Source organism: Arvicola amphibius, chromosome 11 (assembly GCF_903992535.2).
Source record: "Arvicola amphibius chromosome 11, mArvAmp1.2, whole genome shotgun sequence".
Taxonomy (NCBI): Eukaryota; Metazoa; Chordata; class Mammalia; order Rodentia; family Cricetidae; genus Arvicola; species Arvicola amphibius.
The window spans coordinates 107,306,355-107,328,291 of NC_052057.2; the positions used below are offsets into that span (position 1 = coordinate 107,306,355).

At 43.8% G+C, this 21,937-nt stretch overlaps 1 protein-coding gene across 3 annotated transcripts in view; it reads right to left on the bottom strand.

Annotated features, from left to right (window-relative positions):
* Positions 1-387: 387 nt before the first annotated feature.
* Tmem245 (transmembrane protein 245) overlaps positions 388-21,937 on the bottom strand; it is an 83,285-nt gene continuing 61,735 nt past the window's right edge. For all 3 annotated transcript variants that reach the window (XM_038347164.2, XM_038347162.2, XM_038347161.2), the window contains 4 exons: positions 15,866-15,966; positions 13,833-14,007; positions 10,493-10,687; positions 388-5,169 (listed from right to left, as the gene is read on the bottom strand). In XM_038347164.2, the coding sequence (XP_038203092.1) occupies positions 5,124-5,169; positions 10,493-10,687; positions 13,833-14,007; positions 15,866-15,966 (517 nt within the window). In that variant the 3' untranslated portion in view covers positions 388-5,123. The remainder of the gene's footprint in view (positions 5,170-10,492; positions 10,688-13,832; positions 14,008-15,865; positions 15,967-21,937) is intronic.

Below are 21,937 nucleotides of genomic sequence, written 5' to 3' on the forward strand. Positions count from 1 at the left end.
AATGGGGGGAGGGGGTGGGGGAGTTTAAAAAAGAAGCGCTCCTGAATTCAACTCGACTTCCAATTCTGCCGAATATGGGTGTTAGGAATCCAACTTGGATCCTCTGGAAGAGCCAACTCTCCAGGCCCCTTTAACTTCAACCACCATCCTCCCACTTTTTACAACTGCCTCTCTCCAGTGCACTGAGGACTTCTGCCTCAGCTATGGACCCTTTGGCCTCTTTAAGGTGCAAACATATGCTCCCCAGAGAGTTTCCCTCATGTAAGATGACCAATTGCACAAAATACTGGCGCCAGTATGAATCCTGATGTCAAAGGTAGGATATGCAGGGAAAGTCTAGATAAAGACCAAATTTCTAAGAGAGAGAGAGAGAGAGACGCTGTTGTGTTTCATCCAACATTTGTGACTTTATTTCAAAATATAAATATTTTACATTTTACAAAGATGTTACATCAGTAACTTGTGAAAGCAAATTAAAGCTAAGAAACAGCATTTGTGTAATAAAGGACATATACTGCTGCATTTGAATGCTATTTTTCCTGTCAAACCATTTCTCTCCTTCACCTGAGAATGCAGAGGCGATACATTTTCAGAGTTAAATAATTACAACGATATGTTTAATCTTAGTTTCACAATCAAACAGTATTTGAAGTACAATCCAAGTACCTGAACAAGTAACACTGCAAGGACAAAGAAGGGTTTTCTCTAGGACAGCTACAGCAAGAGTTACTTCTGGGTCACTCCAATAACCAAAGCATTTATATTTCACAAGCCAAACCACGGTTGGATCTGTTTCCGTACCTTTATTGTATAAATAAAGCTAGAAAGAAAGACCAGTAGAAAGAACTTTGGACTTGGAGTCAGAGACTCCATCCTTTTGTGATCTAAACTTAGGAGAGAGGAAGGGAAGAGAAGGGGGAAGAGAAGGAGTCAACAACAAACTTCTCTCGAGTTTCCAGTGCCTCATCTGTACAATGACTGTAATACTGTCTGGCTCACAGGGCTGAACCCAAAGGTGCCGGAAAATTATAAAGTGCCATACAAAAGCATTGCTAAGATGCAGGAAGAGCATCACCAGTGTATCTGCACACTGAATGATTCTTGGATAACTTGGATACTGATTTTGTGTGCCACAGGTGGGAAAGAACATCCTCCCTGCTAGTACAGCTCTGGGCAGCAAGGTGCCTTCTCTTGACCTTCCCCTGGTGCCAGGTAACACAGGCACTGCCAGTGTTCTCACTAGCAGACGTGTTCTACAACACCTGTGAACTTGATCAAAGGAACCCTGGTCTTTTGAGATGCTCAGAGAAAGGTGGAGGACAGGGGCATGACACACATGACACAGTCTGTCCCGCCTGAGTTCACAATGTGCCATGGCATAACAGAAACTCAGACATCCCAGGGAAAGGAAATAACTTAGCATTCCTGAATTTTAATTGACCGTGGAATATCCCCTCTCAGCAGTTTGTCTCTTACAACTCTATTCACTCTGTAAACGACTGCTATATAGAACGTTTTTTACAAAAGTGGTTGAGCTATGAGGAAAAGGGAAGAAGAGAAGCAGGTGAGTTGAGAGCAAGCGCATCTGCATTCCACTCTGAATTCTGTTGCTAACTGGCTCTGTGCCATAACTTCCTTACCCATAAACCTGCTTCCTTCTCTAAAACGACCTAATCATCTCGTTACAATGGCCCATTCAAGCGCCACACTTCTGTGACTGCTAAGAAGGATCCTCATCTACAATTCTCTTATGTGTTTTTGAGTTGTCAAGAAAGCTGCTTAGTGGCTTCAGATAGGTGTTTTCCCCAAACTTTAGTGAGTTAATGAAATGAACACATTTGGTGGCAAAAAAATAGCAGACAAGAAACTGATAAAAATAAATAAATAGAAAATAAATAGTAGTTGTTTTCTGCAAGAACTAGAATTTGGAAGTATGTTGCCATAAATAATTTTCACTGTGAAGCGGGCATTCAAAGTCACACTGTGATACTCTTGGAAAGGCTGTGATAGACCTTCAGAACATACTGGAAGGTCAGGACCAGAATATGGGAAGTCCTGAAGGTATTCCTCACAAACTAGGTTAAGACCTCTAGATAGTCACCTACATGACTGTATTCTAGTCTAAGCCTGATTAGCCTTGCGTTCCCATCATTTCTTGTCACACTTCTGAAACAGGCACCGAACCACAGTGGGAAACAGAGAAATGCAGAAGTCCTGAAAAAGCTCGGTGAGTAGCCAAGGTTAGCCAGAAGTGCCGCCTTGCAAGTGTCCTTTCCTGCCTGTACGCTGGTCCAAGCAGCTGCCATCCCCAGAGCCAGAGTCTAGACACAGGGTCTCCACACAACCCATCTTGGGCACCTTTCCACAGTCAAGAGCCAACCCAGACTCATCTCAGAGCCCAAAGGACAGCGGACAGCAGCCAGCTCTTGGGGAAGACCGGCTAGAGACTCACAGTTTTACCATCTAACACTGGCAGCTAAAGAAGCCCAGAGATCACATCTAAAAACAAGACTGTGGGATCCAGGCAGGAGGTATATCATATGGAATTTATGCTTCCAGCCCTGCACCTGTTCTCTCACAATCAAGAGCAGATGGGTGCACACAGCTTCTTCTCAGCTCCCTTTGTACCCATTCAGTTTAAAACTGTCAGAGAATGGGAACTTGAAACTAACCCTTCCTATATCTGTAGAATCCAAGACGCTATGACAGAGTTCTGTCCTCGGTTTCAATGAAGCTACTTTTGCTTCATGGATGCATTCTACAAGCACACACACATAAATAAACACACTGCATTCTATACACAGACAGACAGACACACACCCAAACACACACACCCAAAAATGCCAGGCACAGATACCCTCTCTGTTCCTAGGGGAACATCTTCCCAGATCAAATTCGCATGCAAACTCTTCAGGGCAGGTTAGAGACATAAGCTAAAAACTCCCACCTTGTCATGCTACCTGCTCTCTATCTATCCTACAAAAATTCTGTAAAACCTCTTCCCTGTGTGTGACACATGCCAGGGCGCTTTTCTAGTTCTAACCTCCGCAACTGGTGGCCTTCCTGAATTCACTGTAGCAACAGAGAGTTTGAGTGTCCTGATTAGGACGGTGTGCCGCTACGGGGACCTCTACCCCTAAAATTCCAGTGCGGGCTTAGGCTGCTGCTACTAATCTAGGAAGCTCAGAACTTCCCTCAAACAACTTAACACTCAGATTGAGAATTACCCTACCAACAGCTAAAAATTAGCTCAAACCTAGGTTTTTGCAATTTTGCTCTTACATGGCTTAAAAGCACACTGAAGCAACATAATTTGCATAAGCACACAAACCACTGTGTTTATTGCCTTCTATGAGTATGTGCTAATTATAGCTATAAACTTATCAGGTTATAGTAAACAAACAGAAACTTGGTTTCTCTCTTCAGCCATTTTAATACAAGAATTTCAGATTTAGAACGAGGCACGATCTGTCTGGCACTGAAGGTGAGGACGGCTGCTTCAGGACCTATCTTCCAGAACACCCTGTACAGTTCCTGGCACAGCGCCTAGACTTTACTAACACTCAAGAAACGTGTTAATGAGCAAATGAGCAACTGATTAAAGAACAGTAAGTGATTTAGTGGTAAAATCTAACAGGCAATGGAATAATAGGTCATAAATATTGAAGGATTCATGATACAACCAGGATACCTGCAAGTGCTATGCTATTCATGGCCAAGTCAGGACCCTGTAGTATGTGGGGTGTATCACTTGTGACATAAATAAATTTATAAACTTATTAGATGCTTAGAAAAAATAATTTTAGTTTTAAATGCTTTCAAGAAAAAAATCTTCAGCACAAATCCTTTCTCTTCCTATTCTCTCGGGGCACGGGCAGGGCTGGTGACTTAAGAGCTAGGAAGGGCAGCGCACGAGGAGCTGGCTCTCCTGGCCATGCCACAGGAAACAGGACAAGCTTTCTTTCACTTGTAAGGGATGAAGGGCAACCCCTGGGCCACAGGACTGGGAAACTGCTAAAGTCCTAAGAAATGCTTTGCGACAGAGTTTGCAGATGTGAAGTCAGAAGACGGGAGGCCAAGTCTTATAACACTTAGTGGCTCTGTATTGGCCACTGTCCTGAAGCTTAGCGCCCCCTCCAGTGTAACACTGTTGAATACAAAACTGAGTGAGCTGACGTGAAATGCATGTGAAGTTATATGCACAAGGGCTGCAAAAGGAAAGCACTATGCTGGTTATGTCATATCTGAGATAGGTAGAAAGTTACAGTCCAACTCAGCAAGCATTCATCTAGAGTCACGTGTGCAAGGCACTGTACTAAGTGACAGTAAACATAAAATTCTACTGCTAAGTAAGAACTGGGGGCACACACAACAAACCAGAGGACCACTCCACCTGAGCATCTTTCCTTGTGAAACAGTTAGAAGGAGAAAGCTGACGCACGGAGTCCATCACATCGTTAGTATCCATTCAAGGCAGCTCCAGATCCAATGTGGTCGGGAACGTTGTAGAAATTTGGCAATACTGAAAGGAGGGTAAAGGGGAGGAAGGGAAGAAGAGCCCCACTCTTGCTGCTTCTCTTCTGGTCACAGCACACATACCCCAGCTTTACCCCGAAGACTCCTTTCTTCTCCAAGGAGGGGATGATGTTATTCTAAAAGGGTGTCAGACGTATTTTCCCTGCTTACTAAGCCATACAAGAAAGTGAAAGCCTCGTCACTGAAAAGGGGCTAAGCGCTCCTAACACAGGAGGAAAATTATAGTGAATATACCTTTAACAGCAGGTATTTCAGAATCCTTAAGGAGACTTTATAAATACGCATTGCAGTAGACAATCGAGAGGGCAATTTCAAGCCTTGGTACCAGTGCACGAACTGAAACTTTTCAAGCCACCTTAGCATGAGCTGTGAGCAAACAGAGCTTTCAACTCAAGCTGTGTTTAAAATGCAAAGCAGCCTAGAGCAAGTCCACTCTCACTTGGTGTTCTGCATGTAAGGCTGGGAGGCTTCTGCTTCTTTTCTGGGTGCCCCTGCCTGCCAGACACAGCTGACAGAACAGAGGCCACAAGTGGGAGAGTTCACTGTTGAGGCGGACGCCCCAGAGAAGTCACTGCAGCGAGGCCATGTCAATCCACCGAGGATTTCAGATCTTCAGAGATGTCACGGAAAGTCCTAAAAAAACAAGACAGAAGGGTCAGTTTTGCTTTGGAAAGGGGCAGGGACAGTAAAACCACAAAGAGAAAAATTAGAAGGAGAGAGGGCTAGCCCAGAACCAGCTACCATACAGCATCACATTATTTCATAACCTTCAAGGGGGTAGGAGAGAGTCCAGTCACTGATTTTAGTATTTTTCACAAGATTGCTTCAAAATCTACTAGTGAGCCCGTATTCTTTACAAACAAAAGCCCAGTTTAGGGCTGAGTCCATTATCTTTTATCCAAAAGACTTCCCCAGACTTACTGAACCACATATGGCTAAGTGACTGAATTTTGGCTAACAGGATGTTCAGAGAAGTGTTATGCAACTTTGGGCAGTGGTTTGGCTCTTAGAGCTTCTAACTAGCTGGAAAATACACATGATGATATTAGAGAGATTAAGTTGCAGACTGGATTAACTGCTGAGTGACTAGCCTCCTGTTAGGAAGTAGGAGCCCTGGAGCAGCACAGAACCCAAGCCCTGTAGGGGAGCTCCAGGCAGATGTGGGATGGCATTTTCACTACCTGTTACTATTGCTGTCCTCCATCAGACAAGCTAAGCAAGCACTGCCAGTGTCAGCTGGCATCTGGACTCAGTAGAAAGGTGTGCTGAACAAAAGTTTCTTCTTTAGGACAGTGGTGGCTAAACAGTCCTTGATATGACTGACTGACCTGAGTCACAATGTCACCACGCAAAGCTGAGGTGCTTACAGTCAAATGGGCAGGTCAGAGCTTATCAAGGGACATGAGCTCCAGTGTCCACCTCAGAAAGCCTTCTGATGGAGAGAGCCTGGGCTTGGGCATTTGTTTAACACATTAGACACGGAATGCCCCTCTGGACTTCTTTTAAACAAGAAAAATCTTCCATCTTCTTTACATTGTTTTGAGATCAGCTGGTGATGGGTGAGAGGGTTTTATTGTCAGCATTGTTTCTACTGAAGCAAACTTGCCTGAAGTGAAATATATATGGACAGTTTATTAGCGGCTATCTGGAGAGAAACCATACTACTTCTCCTTAACAGAACTACCAGCGAGGAAGACAAAAGACATCGGATCCTAAAACACCAGCATTTTTCAAACTAAAAAAACGTTGAGAGCTTTGAGTACATGTATGTAGATGTACATGTACATGTCTAGTGTCCAGAGGAAAGCATCCAATTCCTAGAACTAGGGTTCCAGATGGCTGTGGGTACCATACGGACCTAAAAAGAAGGTCCTCTACAAGAACAACAAGTAGTCCTAACTACTACGTCATCCCTCCAGGCCCTCAAGAGCAATTTCCAACTTACATTTAGTCTCTGGCCATATAAAAAGATCACGTTATATCACTGTTCCTTTCTAGATCACTTTCCTCAAAGTCTATAGCAAATCAGCCATCAGTTATCATGAAGCGCTGAACATTTTCATCAGAAACAGAACTAAAAGACAACACAGGCCAAGTGTGCTGAGTCCAGGCAGCAGTGCGAACAAACCACACACAGCACAAGGTTTTTTCCTTAACAGCCTAAAAAGCAAGTCTAACTTCAAAACAGTTCCACAATCCTGCAGCCTCCTCCTCGACTCCTTTAGCTTTAAGCATTTTCAGTCCACACAGACACACAGGATTCGGAAGAGCAGGAATATACTGAGGCTTGACCTTCTCGTACAAAGCACGGAGGCCTTCAAGGTCAAGAGGAACACGAGCAATGCTGAAGAGACACCGCACTCACAGATGCGCGGCTGTCTGGGGGCTCAAAAACGGTGAGTGACCTAAGCCTCCCGCCCTCAGAACACAAGAACTACAGAGCCCGAGGCTTTGAAAGAGTTTTCATAGTGTATGACTAAATCCACCACAAATACAAAAAACAGCGACAGACTGAACACTGCAACAAAAGTCTCCTTAAATACTTCTGTTATCATCTTTTAAAAGGGCCAAATGACAAAGGTTTACATCCATCTATGTACTGATCATGTAGCAACAGTGACACTGTCCATATTTCTGAGCACTGTATTTAGGAGATCCCCAGGCTCTATCCACTAGAGTCCTAACAGTGCATGTGTGCAAGGGGGTGGGGGGTGCACTCCCCTCCACTGCCAGAACCATTGCTGCAAATAGCGATTTATGTAACTATTTCTTAGAGTGCTGTCCAAGTCTGTGTTTTCAAATTTGAAGGTAGACGAAGTCAGCTAATAGGGACTCAGGTAGTAATTTCGAAAAATGCAGAAAAATGTTTTTACAACTAATAATCTAAAAGCATTTCTAAAATCCTATAGATTAATTTATCGTTTGACATCTTTAAAAGTTTTAAAGAAATCTGTAAGATTGAATGAAACATAACTGACCATTTCATTTATGAAAAAGTCTGCCTGAAGGACAAAGATGTACAAAATAAGATTAACACTGTGGTTGACTGTGGTTAGCCTGGTGATTTACTATTCAATGCTGCCTCCTGGCCAAGAAAAGGGGGAGCTTTGCAGTGGTTCCTCTGTTCTGGGACACAGAGCATTTAGGGCAAACAAAGACAAAGACATTAGTTGAAACAGGTCAGCTTGCATGCTTGGAACTATGTGACCAAAGAGCAACTTAACATCTCTAAACAACTTCATCTAAGCACCATGGGAAGTACTAATGGGTTCAGAACAGAACATCTGCAGAGCCAGGCCTGGTGTATGCCTTTAATCCCAGAACTCAGGAGGTGGAGACAGGTGGATCTCAGTGAGTTCCAGGCCAACTGGGGCTACATAGAGAGACCTTGCCTCAAAAAAAAAAAAAAACATATAAAGTTTTTATTATGAGATTCAGCACACAGTAAGTTTCAATAAATGTCAGAAGTGTCATGTGTGTTACTACTCAAACAGCTATCTAAAACTGCACACTACAGGAGCAGTGCATCAAACACTGAACGCCAGGGTACAAGCACCCATTAACAGCTGGGAGTTGGTGGGGAGAATCCAACAGGCAACCACTGGGACTTGGCCAGCCCTGAAAAGCCTTAACTCCAGGCCAGTAGTAGAAGGAGCCTAAAACAACCCGAATTCACCCAGCAAAATCCCCTATAAGGCTCAGAAGTAGGTAACATGAGCTAACTATGAAAGGGGAGGGTGGAGCTAAGCAATGAATTGCTGCTCATCTGCTAAGAAAGTCTAAGACAGCACCTTGCCCTCCATCGCCCTCACCGACTGCCACACCAAGCAGCTGTCCCTTCCTCCCCACTACTTGGCAGAAATTAATTTCTTCTCCCTGGAGAAAGTTTTTGGACTAGGAACAACAGGCAGAGAAACAAGTGAGCTATGTACTTGCACAGGGTAACAAGCCTACAGCAGATCTCTGGATCAGCAGTGCATTGGCCCTTCCCTGCTCCTGGCTGAAGCTGGGCTTGCTACCTCCAAACAGAGCTGAAGATCTGTGAGGAATCAATTACCCCACAAAAGGAATCAAAAATCACAGCCATCGAGGGCTGCACAGGCAATGGACTTGTCACGTAAGCCATGCCCTTAATACCACAGCGACAGCTTCAGTATCTCACTTTTAACATGAGCCAAAACCCAAACACCTTCATTACCTGATACCATTTGCACAGGGAAAAGTCAAAGCTCTGTTTTTCACAGTAAGCACAGTAAGAACCATCCACAAGCATGAAGGAAACAACGGTGATTATCTATGGACCCCTGCATCGTCTTTCCCAGCACTCCCCACTTGATGATACAACGTCCAACTTCCAGGAGAAGAGAAACAGGGCTCTTGTCTCTACATTGGTTTCTTCTGTTTCATCTTAAAATAACTCTTGCTTTATATATTAAAAATAGTTAGAAGATCCCCCCCCCCCCAAAAAAATAACAGCAAAACATTAACAAAATCTGTGATTCTCCCTCTGGTGCTCTGAAGAAGCTACCCTTCACTAGACAGACACCTGCTACAGCACCTGCTATTAAATGAGAACGCAAAGTGATGTGTGCACACCACACTCGGAGTGTGAATCCAGTGGGGCTGGGAGCCACAGTGTGACTGCCTCTAGGAAAGCGAAGGGAGGGGAGAGGAAGAGAGAAGAGGGGAAGGGAGGGGAAAGAAAAGGTCTAGTTCTAGTGTTGGCAGCCCCAGCTGAAGAGTCCTTTGTCAGTCCCCTAGTTCTCTGTGTTCTACTCTTTCTGAGGAAACTGACTTTTCTTAGCCATCATTAAAAGTGTGGTAGTAACGCATTCCTTTAACCCTAGTATTTGGAGGTAGAGGCAGATGGATCTCTCAATTCCAGGCCAGGCAGGGCTACACAGTGACATAGAGAGATCCTGTCTCCAAACAAACAATAAAAAAACAAAAAAAAAATCGAAAACAAAACAAAACTATTAGCTCCAATAGGCTTCTGAGGAGCCATTATGTTCAATTCAAGAGATACGAAATTTAAAACCAAACGAACAGGACCAGACTTTAACAGGATTTTACACAGCAATATAAAAGTGTAAGTGGACCGTCAGAACCGCCTGTCACTTGGAGTACTCAAATACACTAGAATAAACAACAACACAGAAAGCGGTGCTTTCCCACTGAAGACAAGCTGGAAAACATAATGAAATGTCTAGTTTAAATTTTTTTTTACTCTCAAACTGTTGCTAGGCTGTACAGGCGCGAAATTTATGCAGAAAGTCCATTTTGTCACCACGGTTTGATCTGGAACAAATCTGCTATGCTGCCTGAGCTACTGTCAGAGCGCTGGAACTGACAATCCGCCGCCTCTGCCTCCCAAACGCTGAGGTCACAGGCATGAGCCAACGCACCTGGTTTGCTTTCCAAGTTTTCAACACTAAACCTGATACACAGTAGACATTCCACTTCTAGGTATACAAGCAAGTGAAACACAATTCACAACCACCAGGATGTCCACGCCAGATCGCTAACAGAATACTGTCTTTTAACAGCCATGAAATAACAGTTATCTAATGCCTTTCAACACCACACTGAAAAACGAGACTGGTATATTCATACACCAGAATCCCAGACAACAACAAAAAAGAATGAGTGAAAGAAAATACAATGATTGGTGAGTAACACAGGGAGAAACACTGACCAAACGAGGTCCGCCTCAAGAGCAGTACACAGTACACTTTAGTGCTCAAAACCATTCTGCAGTGACTACAGTCAGACTATCAATAAGCCGAATATCTGATGTCGAGAATGCACTGGAAAACCTGAGGACTGATGGAACTATGTTGTATGGTTAACGAGTGCTCAGAGCCCTTTACCCTGATGAGGCTAGATGCAGGTCATCACTGGAAACAGAGAGGGCAGTCTATGTCTACCGTGGCTGCCATCATGCTGCTGAACTCACCTCTGAGTCTGACCAGGCCAAGGTGTCTGATTTGGTGTGGGCACTGAATTCGTAGGACTCACTAGCATGGCACTGTAGATATTGGAAGCAACCACAAGTATGCAGAGAAGTATGGGCCCAATGATCGCTCCTTCCAGGCCCAGGTAGTACGCTCCGCCAGCCACTGCTAAGCCAGTCAGGTAAGGATGGCCTCCTCTGGAACAAAGAACACACCAGCTCATGCAGCTTCTAATGTGCGCCAGCTGTGGAGTAAATCCCACGCACTCTCTAATACAACGTCAGTTCTCTGCTATTTCAGGCTTTATTGCACTACTAGCTTTCTTTGGATTACGTCAATGCAGAATCAAGAACAGTATAATAATATTGAGAAACCAGGATTTTCTTTGTATATAGCAATGAGTGACATCTGGCTTTTTTTTTTTTTTTACAAGACTCGCTGTCATCAGGGAGTCTGTACATTCCACATGGCTCCCTGAAGATTTCTGCTGGCTGAAGACTAGTTACCTAAGATGCCCACTAAGTTACTTCTTTAAGTACAACAGTGAGCATAATTCAGCACGCATTCAATTAACTATGGCTTCTTTAATAAAACATAATTATAGCTGTAAAAATAGTAACATCAATATGCCTATTCTCAGTTTAGACCTTTGGCAACCTTCTAAAACACGGTTACCACAGGTGTAATAAAGGGCCACATAAGGAAGGCATCTGTCAACAAAGCCCAAGACTTTTATTTCCCAGGAGTCATAACTGTCTGAAGCTTATCACGGCATCGCTGGCACGGTGGGATGGAGTGAGCCAGATACAGCAGCACAGTATAGATAAGCCCTGACCACTGACGCAAGAGGGATGAAGAATTGGTCACGGTCTGTTTGTTTCAAGTTTTTAAATAACACAAATGAGCGGAACATTTTAATGAGGGTAAATAATTAAATACATAGGAAGGATGTTTGATAATATATTACAGTTTACAAACACATACTATGGTCAGCCAGCCTTCAGGAAACAAAAGCATGATGTTCATAATTTAGCTCTCTTCCTTCTTTCAAAAAGAGATTCATAGGTCAAGTAGACTTCCCCTAATCAATATGCTTGAAGAAAATTGTTTTTTTTTTTTTTTTTTTTGGTTTTTCGAGACAGGGTTTCTCTGTAGTTTTTTTAGAGCCTGTCCTGGAACTAGCTCTTGTAGACCAGGCTGGCTTCGAACTCACAGAGATCCACCTGCCTCTGCCTCCCGAGTGCTGGGATTAAAGGCGTGCGCCACCACCGCCCGGCTTTGAAGAAAATTGTTATCGGACATTCTTAAGGCTTAGAGTGGGGGAAGGAGGATTTTTAAATAAAAGCTTAATTAAAAATATAATTTAGGGCTGGAGAGATAGCTCAGCAGTTAAGAGCACTGATTGCTCTCCCAGAGGTCCCAAGTTCAGTTCCCAACACCCACATGATAGTTCACAGCCATCTGTAACTCCAAGATCTGACACCCTCACACAGATATACATGCAGGCAAAATACCAATGCACAAAAATACAAATAAATTACTAAATTTATATGTAATTTACACTAAACTTTTCATTTCCTAATAATACTGAACAAATATTTATGAGAAAAATCACAAACAAATCTTAAATTGTAACTATAACCCTTAATATAAAAAATTTATAGCAAAGTTTAAATACATGGAGCATCAGTATAAATCATATACTGTTTAGACCTCATTTTTAAAACCACAGTATTGTGGCTTTGTTTCTGTTGGGTTTTTGGTTTTTGTTTCAGAATTTTTACATTCGTGTGTGTGTGTGTGTTTGTGTGTGTGTGTGTGTGTGTGTGTGTGGTACGACTGCATGCGAGAAGAGGAACTTGGATTCCTAGAACTGCAGATACAGACAGTTGTGAGCTGCCCAGTGTAGGTGCTGGGAACCGAACTCCAGTCCCTTGGAAGAAGAATACACAGTCTTATCCATGGAAACAATGCTACAGCTCCAGGCTCTGTTTTTGATGCTGAGACAGGATCTTGCTATGTAGCTCAAGTGGGCCTCCAACTGGCAATCATCTTGACTCTGATTCCTGAACGCTAGGATCACAGACCCTGGCTGATACTTTTGGCAATTTTACTTTTCCCTCTCAAGCTGCACGCATATAAATTCCCCATAGGAAGGACTGGGAGTCTCCTGCTTCATTTCACTCTGGTTCAGTAGGGCTTCTACACTGCTCTACATTAATTTCCAACTTTAATTAATTTGAGAAGAAATAAGTCACCATACAACTTAATTTCAGAAAACTTAAAATAACTGAAGACAGCTATTTCTAGAAGCTGAGGCCCTGTCCAGTTGGCTTTTAAGTTTTGTTCTTGAGAGAGTGTCACTATGTAGCCCTGGATGCCCTCAAACTGGCTATGTAACCCAGGCGGACTTTGAACTCACAGGAATCATCCACCAGCCTCTGCATCTTTAAGAGCTGGTACTAAAGGTGTGCATCACCATGCCTCCTCCCCATCCCCCACTCCACAGGCACTCAGCCTCACTGGATCCTTTATTTACTGACAGGATACCGAATGAGGCCAGATGTGAGTCCGAGCTGGAACTACAGAACTTAGAAAGCTGAGACAGGAGGATTGTGAATTGGAAGATCTATCTGAGCTACACAGTGAGCTCCTTTCTCCAAACAATAATCATTATAAGAATGAAGATAATAAATGTATTAACTGTTTTGGGTGGGTTTCACAAGCCATATTCTGAATTTTAAGTCAGAATAATGAAAACCCACTTGGTTGGGACCGAGATAATAATGAACAATGTGAAATCTGGACACATGTCTAAGTGACAAGCTTGGGGACGGGATGCAATCTCTATACAGAGAACAAAACACAGGATAGATCTTTATGGTATCAGCAAAGTTTGATGCGTTTGAAGCTGAAGCTGTGTCCATACGGACATAGCATCTGAAGAGAGCACAGGCATTAGAACATGCTGAAACTCACCTCATGTTGGAATCTGCAGATGCACAATTGCATAATCATTTTCTACAAAGGCAAAGCAGTATCAAAATATCTACTAATTCTTTGCTGTATTTGAAATATTTTAGGCATCTCCGGTAATATTTCCCTCCTAGGCCAAATGCCACAAAAATAAAACCATATGCATAATTTTGTCTTAACTTGTGGCTTTATAAATACTTATATAACAATCATACCCCTATCATAGCAGTACTATACTACATCCAAATTTCACTGTCAGAGGGATCACAAAAGGCTACCCAAATGAAAAATTCTTCCACTAGTCCTTCCCTATCTCTTCCCAAAACTAAACACTCTATGACTTAGCAAGAACTTGAGAATGCTTACCCTGATATGTCAGAGTAGATCGCAGTGTCTACGAAGTATGTCGGCAAGAGATGGAAGACCAGGAGCAAGATGGCCTTACACCCTAGCCCTTGTGTCAGCCACAAGTCTAGCACTGCAGGTACTGCGGCCCAGTATGTCCCCAGGAACGGCACTGCTCCAAGGATTGCTGCCAAAGCTAATACAAGAGTAAAAGAAAAGCAAAGTCACTGGCAAAACAGCAACAAAGCAGCAGAACCCAAGCACTGCCTCTCCCTCCTTAAAAACAGCCCACTGCAGCTGGAGGAGCAAGTTTGGTTCCCAGAACCCACATGGCAATCAAAGTCGCTGCTAACTCCTGCTCCAGATCTGACATGCTTTGGTCTCTGCAGGCACTGCACACATGTGGTGGAAATACATCCACATACATAGAACAAAAATAATCATCTTAAAAAGCCACCCAAAGAGCCAGACAGTGGTGGCTCACACCTTTGATCCCAGCACGCAGAAGGCAGAGGCAGGCAGATCTCTGTGAGTTTGAGGCCAGCCTGGTCTAGAGAGTGAGTTTCAGGAAAGCCAGGGTACACAGAGAAATCCTGTTATGAGAAAAAAAAAAATCCATCCAAACAAGAGAACACAAGATTCAATTTTAGAGGGCTGGTAGAGCTGGTTTAATTGATCTTTCCAGTTAAATAACAGTTCACTATGGGGAGGGGGAGCGTCAAGACAGTCTCTGTGTGGCCCTGGCTCTCCTGGAACTCACTGTAGATCAGGTTGTTCTTGAACTCAGAGATCTACCTGCCTCTGCCTCCTCAGTGTTGGGATTAAAGGCATGCACCACCACTGCCCAGCTAACAACACATTTTAAAAGTTGTTATAAATTTTTCTAATGTTCTTTTCTTTTCTAAATATTTTAATTTTTTCTGTGTAATGTTGTTGTGTCTGTGTGTGGGCATCAGATCCCCTGAAACTGAACTTACAGACAGCTGTGAACTGCTACATGGGTGCTGGGAATTGAACCCAGGTCCTCTGGAAAAGCTCGGAGCCATCTCTCTAGCCCCTAGTTTATGTTATTCTTAAATGTTAAATCTTACTGTCCTGTAGCTAAAATCCAGTCCTATAAATATACTCGTAGAACATTCACCAAAATGTCTTGACACTCAAGTCAATCTAAATCTCTGGTTGAATTCTTATTCTTTAATTTGCTACTAAGAATAGAAAGAAAAAGGTAACTAATACAACAAAGCCCTGTAAGCAGAGGACTTTACTTCAAGCTCGCCCCATTCCAAGTACTCTCCTCTCTTTGGCTCCCTTCAGACTAAGAGCCACGCAGATGTGGTTATTGTTCTGATCCAACCATTAACCACTGAGGTGACTTTGAAAAACTGGTTTTCATCCATGTATCACCTTTCATCAATATATGGCCTACCTCAATAGCGCCGTGTGGTCTCAGGGTGCAGAACAATCAGAGGGTGGGTTACTAGACAGTCAACTGGGAGAAAGCATGAATGAATTGTGGAGACATAAGGAGGGGAAAAACTAATGAAAGTAAAAAAGTTACAGCGGAGGCAAATGTGGAAGGCAGGAGGGGGTACTTAAAGAAACAATGACAAACACAGAAGACAAAAGTGGAAGGGGTTCTGAACCAACAAAGAAAAGAGAACCGTGTGGTGCTTGCAGAATGAAGGTGCTGTGCTCAGAACAGATAGATCACAACAGGCACAGCTGCTCCTATTCACCCAGATGCATTCAGCCTGCCCCGGGAGGGTAGCCGTCATGGAGCAAAGGTATGAGACAACAAACTGCTCACTGCCTGCCAATTAGTTCAATTAATTGGTTGAGTGCCAACTATGTGCCCAATGTTGTGCAAATTGATCGCACATTTACTCATTCAACAAACACTTGCACACGGCTTTCTATGCAAGTGTACAGTTCCAGATGCTGGGGCTATACGCCACCAGGCTAGGTATCTTAGCTCTGAGGAAGAAGGCAGCTCTAACGTTAAGGTCGACCTTTCCTTAACGAGACAGTCAGGAAATTCTGCATATGGTTGTTACCTGATGGTATGAAGACAATATTGATGCCAAATATGGTATGTGTCAGCCAGGTGTACAATCCATAGAAGCCAGCCATTTTGAGGGAAGCATCAAATACCCCTCTAGAAGACCCAAAGAGAAAGGAAAAGGTAAATAACCCCAGCATCATATTTTGGTTTAGAAAAATCATCACCTCTGGATCTTTGGTCACGTTATTCCAAATCTGGCAACAACTCATCTCTGAGAATACTATTTACTTAGCACAGCATTGAAAGCTGTATATAAGCTGCTGTTTACACAGCTCTCTGATGAGAAGACATGCAAAGTAACACATCCTAAAACAGTTTAGTCACTGAAATAACTCGCCAACTTCCACTCCTGGGGTTGAGGGGTGTCTAATTCAGGGCCTTGTGCATGCTATACAAGCACACAACTGCGCTACAACCCCAGGCCCAACTTTCCAGTTCTTCTTGTTTTCCTTCTTTCTTTTTAAGACAGGGTTTCTCTGTGTAGTCCTAGCTGTCCTAGAATCAGTTCTATAGACCAAGCTGGCCCCGAACTCAAGAGATCCGCTTGCCTCTGCTTCCTGAGTGCTGGGATTAAAGGCTGCCTAGCTAACTTTCTACTTCTTTTTTCTTTTTTGTGGTTTTTCAGGGTTTGTTTTGTTTTGTTTTTGTTTTTGTTGTTGTTTCTCTGTAGCTTTAGTTCCTCTCCTGGAACTAGCTCTTGTAGACCAGACTGGCATCAAACTCACAGAGATCCACCTGTCTCTCCCTCCCAAGTGCTGGGATTAAAGGCGTGTGCCACTACAGCCTGGCCCGACTTTCTACTTCTGAAGCAGGTATTTCCTGGGTATAAACAGCATGTGTCTGAAGACAGAATTAAGGTCTAAGAAACCCAAGCTGCATCTATCCAGTCCACAATCAGAAAGAACAAGCAAGGCTGAGAGTATAGCTCTATAGTTATGTTCAGCACACTCCAGGTCCTGGGTTCAAGACTCGGCATGGAAGGAAAAGAGGAGCAAGGGGGGGGGGGGAAGGAGGATGGCAATGGGGAGAGAGCGGGGAAGGCAACAGAAGGAGGAAGGGAGGGCCAAAGAGGAGTGGGGAGTAATCTAACTTATACTATGACATTTTTTTTCTTCTAACAATATTTTCATACATTTCAACAAAACCTACAAAATAACTTCTGGTATCAAATAATTCATGTCATCTGGGGAGATGCCTGACTATAAACTCTAACCAGGCAGAAACATTCAAGGAGTGAAAATAGGCGTATATCCTGCAGTTAAATCATTGTATGGTACATGAGGGCGCTTCATTTCCGCTTCTCCATTGGAAGAGAATAAGGCAGCCCTGTGTGGAAAAGGCAGCAGCTGCAAATAACCTCAGGGACCATAAACCGCAGAGGCCAGGGCTCTGAAGGTGAAGCTGTCACTACAAAAGAGGATGATGGCACAGGTGACTGTACACAGCAGGAGCGAAGGCCAACTCTGCAGTCGGGGGACTGTCATCTACTTGGTTGCTGAGACATGGTATTAAAGAACAGCTCCCCATCTGCAAAGTCACTGCCACCTTTACCAGTGGCGTCACCCAAGAAATGTGTCCTGTGATTCTCAGCACAAAGACTCAGATGCAAACATATCAGAAAGAAGGAGCGGAGACACCACAGGAAACAAAGAAACTGAAGAGGCCCAAGAGAAAAGAAATGATAGGGAAAGGACAGTGATGTCTGATAAAAAAAAAATTAAGGTTATAGAAATCTATTTTAGATTAACAAAAGCTAACAAACATAAATCTGACCTGTTAAGTTTTAACCAGTTACAGTCAAGCTGGAGGACTCTGGGTAAAACATTCCTCCACAACCTCTCAGCTTGGATCCAGCTCTCCAAGCGGATCCTACACTGCAGTCATAATTCAGATGTACCCAATAGACAGACCTCACATGCCCAGAGATATAGAGGATATGGCATTTAAATGTTCAATTATTAAAAAGGCTTTCCATAACAGAGAGACAGGTTGGCTCCTGGCAGAAGCTCGTTTCCTCCAAAGAAGATGGATGGGCACAGAACTTCCACCTGGAACTAGCCTGACAGGTGAAAGCGCCAGCCACTGAGCAAACCTGCCTTTCACAGCTGCTGCAAAGACCTCTGCAGACCACAGACAACAGGACACTGAGGAATTGACCACCTTGAGTTGCTTAGGCCAACGGTAGGCTGGTCTTCCTACAAACTCCTAATCCACAAGATCTGAAGCCTGGCAGGCCCCACACTGCCAGCCAAAAGACAGATGTTCCCATGAAGCCTCTGCGCTCAACAACCATGGAGGACCCCGGAAGTGGCTGTCTAGGCCAATCAGGTAAGTCTCTGTCATTTTTTTTTAAGCATTAACTCGGATAAAATTTATCCTTCTCAAGGAATCTGATGCAGTTTGATGGCTGGTGGGCTTGTCAGTTTAAAAGGAACAAACTCACAAGAGATTTCAGCATAACTTCTTCTTACCATTCCTTTGTTTAAACAAAAGATGTTTTAAGATACACAGCTTAAGATGTGAATGTCCCATGATATAAGAATGTCCCATGATATAAGAAAGTGTTTTAAGGTACACAAATGGAACTTATCAGATTATTTTCTCATGCTACTGCTCATAGTCTTAACATTAATCAATAAAGTTCTAATAAGCTACTAATCCAACTCTGACAGAGTATTAAACACCACTATACCACTATCATCATAGCCACAAGCTTAAGATTTTAAATTCTCTTTGGTGGTTTCCTACCTATAGGTCTCAAAGATACTTTTCATTGTGCAAAAAAACATCTGTCACAGTCATTTCTGGCATAAATATACTGCCGTTTATACAATGTAAATTTCAGTACAGATTATAAATAGCAAAAATGCTAATGTGTCTAAAATTATGTTTTCACAAACTCAAAGAATTCTTATAAGTTTCAAGGAGTCGATTTAGAGTATTTACCTCAAACAGGTCAGATGCACCCCTCCCTTAATTACCAGGTCCTAAGAGCCAAAGCCTTCCACATTTCCCTGGTCCTGATGCCCTCCCCAATCACCAGGACCTAAAGAAAAGAAATATTTTTCTTTCCCTCAACTTAACCTTGTTCCTCTGGCATCTTGCCAGGTCTAAGAGATGTCAGAAGAGTTCCACAGAGCCTAGGCAGCAGTGAAACAACCAGGTACTCAGGATGTGTTCTCAGGTTTCCCCAAAGATGGCTGGTGCCCAACAGGTCAGCAGGAAGCAGTCTCGAGAACCTGACACCCTCATTCCCTTAACCTGCCATTCCTAACTATTCACCTTTTGAAGAAAAGGAGGAGGGGGAAGAGGGGGAGGAGGAGGAGGAGGAGGAGGAGGAGGGGGAGGAGGGGGAGGGGGAGGAGGGGGGGAGGAGGAGGAGGAAGAAGAAGAAGAAGGAGGAGGAGGAGGAGGAGGAGGAGGAGGAGGAGGTGGTTAGCACCCAGGCCTTGCCCCTTGAACCTGGCACAGTGCAGTCACCCTTCTACACATGGCAAGCAGTACCCTGACTGTACGCAGGTACAAAGGTTCCTTTAAGAGACAAGCTCTGCCCACTCCCAATCTCTCTCTGTTCCCTTCACTTTACCCTTCTCTCAATAAACTGTGCACTCAAGCTCTGTCTGTCTGGTGTATCTGTCTTCGCCCACCATGGGAACACTACAGGTCCCACCTCACACCACATTCCTCACAGTGTCACTGAAACATGGTTAAGGAGAGAATAAAGAAAGGGAGGATGTCTGGCCTGGAAAGGGAAGTCAAAAGAATGATGGAAACATCTGGGAGGAGCTGAAATAGGAGACAAGGCTTAGTAGGCACAAGGCGCAGCAGTCTAATTACAAGAAGGGAAAGGCAGCCTCAAGAGGCAAGCGCAGAGAGGAAGAGAAAATGGCTCTGTCCTCAGCAGACCACAGGACAATGACCAATCAGCCAAAGTGAATGGAATCATTTCTGGGGCAGGAGAAAATCACCCGAGTGCAGCGTTATCAGAGACCACGGGGCAGGCGTCAGGGAGGGGAAGAACCACATCAACTGCTAGGGTGAGGGGAGGGCCAGAGGACTTGTCCAGAATTAGAGAGTGGCCAGTGTGAGAAGTGTGGGTGTGGCCTTACCTTACATGTTTTCACAGTAAAATTAAGTTTTCACAAAGGATGCATAGTAAAGTATCTAACTGAGGCCTCAACACCAGCTCACCCTGAAACAGACCACTTATGGGACAAGCACAGGCTTCTTCCTCCCACCCTGAACTGGGGTTGTATGGAACAGTCACTACAGCAACTCTGAGCTAATCTGTAGACCCTGAGTATCTGCATTACACACTGCTCACAGTTCCCAAGCATATTCTAGTACCACTGAGGGACAAGATAAGCTCCTGCCTGGACGGCATGGCTTGTGACCTGGCACACATACATTAAAAAACAGCCTCGCAGCAAACTCTAAAAACTTACTCAAATCTACCTTACACCACCCAGGAAGACCACAGCCCTGCTCCTATCTTCATCTTAGGAATTCTGGCTGCCCAAACTAGAAAGTATGTTTTCTCTTTTTTAAATACTCAGTTCGTGATAATTTGGTATACTATCATCAACAGGAAATGAATACAACTTTACTATTTAAACTGTAAAGATTATATGAACAAGAACTTGTAATACTGAGCTTACACTCATCACCCAGATTCGGAAGCTGAGAGGTGAGGGGCTCAGGGGTAGAGCACTCACCCAGCAAGTGAGGCCCTGGGTCCAATCCCCAGTATTTAAAAACAGTCAGAATGCATCTACAATTAAACCACTACAGTAGCCACCAACAACCAGACAGCACAGTCAGTGCAGCCTACAGCTGCACATGGACATCTATTATACGATAAAACCCGTTTCATAAACAAGAGGGAATGTGGCTGGATAGTAGAACCTGTGAAGAACGTGTGTGCAGGCACACACTCAAAATCTGACAATAACTTGCTCTCCTAGTCAAAGAAAAGTCATCTAGTACTAACTAATGAGCTGCACACAATCGTGCACAATACAGTTAAATGTGCTAGCAGAATATAGTTTCATCATTGTGAGAACAAAGTTTATAATGAAAAACTACTTCATTCTCTCACTGGTGCCAATTAATCCACATCTTTTTTGGATAGCCAGCAGTGTGCACACACCTACCTTGTTATCAAGGAAAAACGGTATGATACACATCACCCTATCATGTTCAAAAATCACCAGACTCAGATTTGTGGCATTTTTTTAACCACAGTGTGTAACATCTGTGCTGTATGAAGTCGAAGTGCCAACAGGCATTCTCTTCAAGACTGCTCACCATGACCAAAGACTACCCTAATGATCATGTGCTCCCTGTTTCCTTCAGACTTGAGCCTGTTTTAGGCAGAGTTGTTTCTGCTCAACCTTCTGGAACTATTTTATCCCTGGTGATTTTTCAAGCATTATGGAAATCAGTTCTTTAATTGTGTCTCTAGGCTTTCCTAGCACTCAGCAAGTGACAAGAACCAAATACAGATATGCTGGAAGCTCTTCTCCCCTCTCTGACAGTTCAGTTAGCAATGGAAGAAGAAACGGACATCAGCGGTAGAGGTGTCTTTTCTAACCAGACCACTTTCCTTACTCAGACCTTTCGTCACTACAGACTGACAGATGATCCCTGGCCCCACACCCGCTGACGCCACAGCTCAGGTTCCGCTCTCTACCTGGTTTCTCAAAGGCAGGACATAAGTCCCAAAAGTTGTACGCAGCCAGCCTTCCTTTCCTCTGCACCTTGTTTTTCCATAACAGCCCCAAGAACGTTTGTGCCAAGTGACACTAAAGGTCTGGGTTTCATGCCTCGTTCACACACTGACTCAGCCCACTCCCATTCCTGACCAACAGGAACTCGTCATTTTCCTACACCCAGAAGAGACAGACAGGACAGCGCTGCTCAGTCAGCCAGCTCTTGAAGAGATGAAGTCTGACAAGCTGTCAGGTGACAAAGCACAGCTCAGAAATGCTATGACTGGGGCACACAGTGACACTTGCCACAGACAAGTAGGAAGCACACGGCTTAAGAAAACAAGCAGAAAATG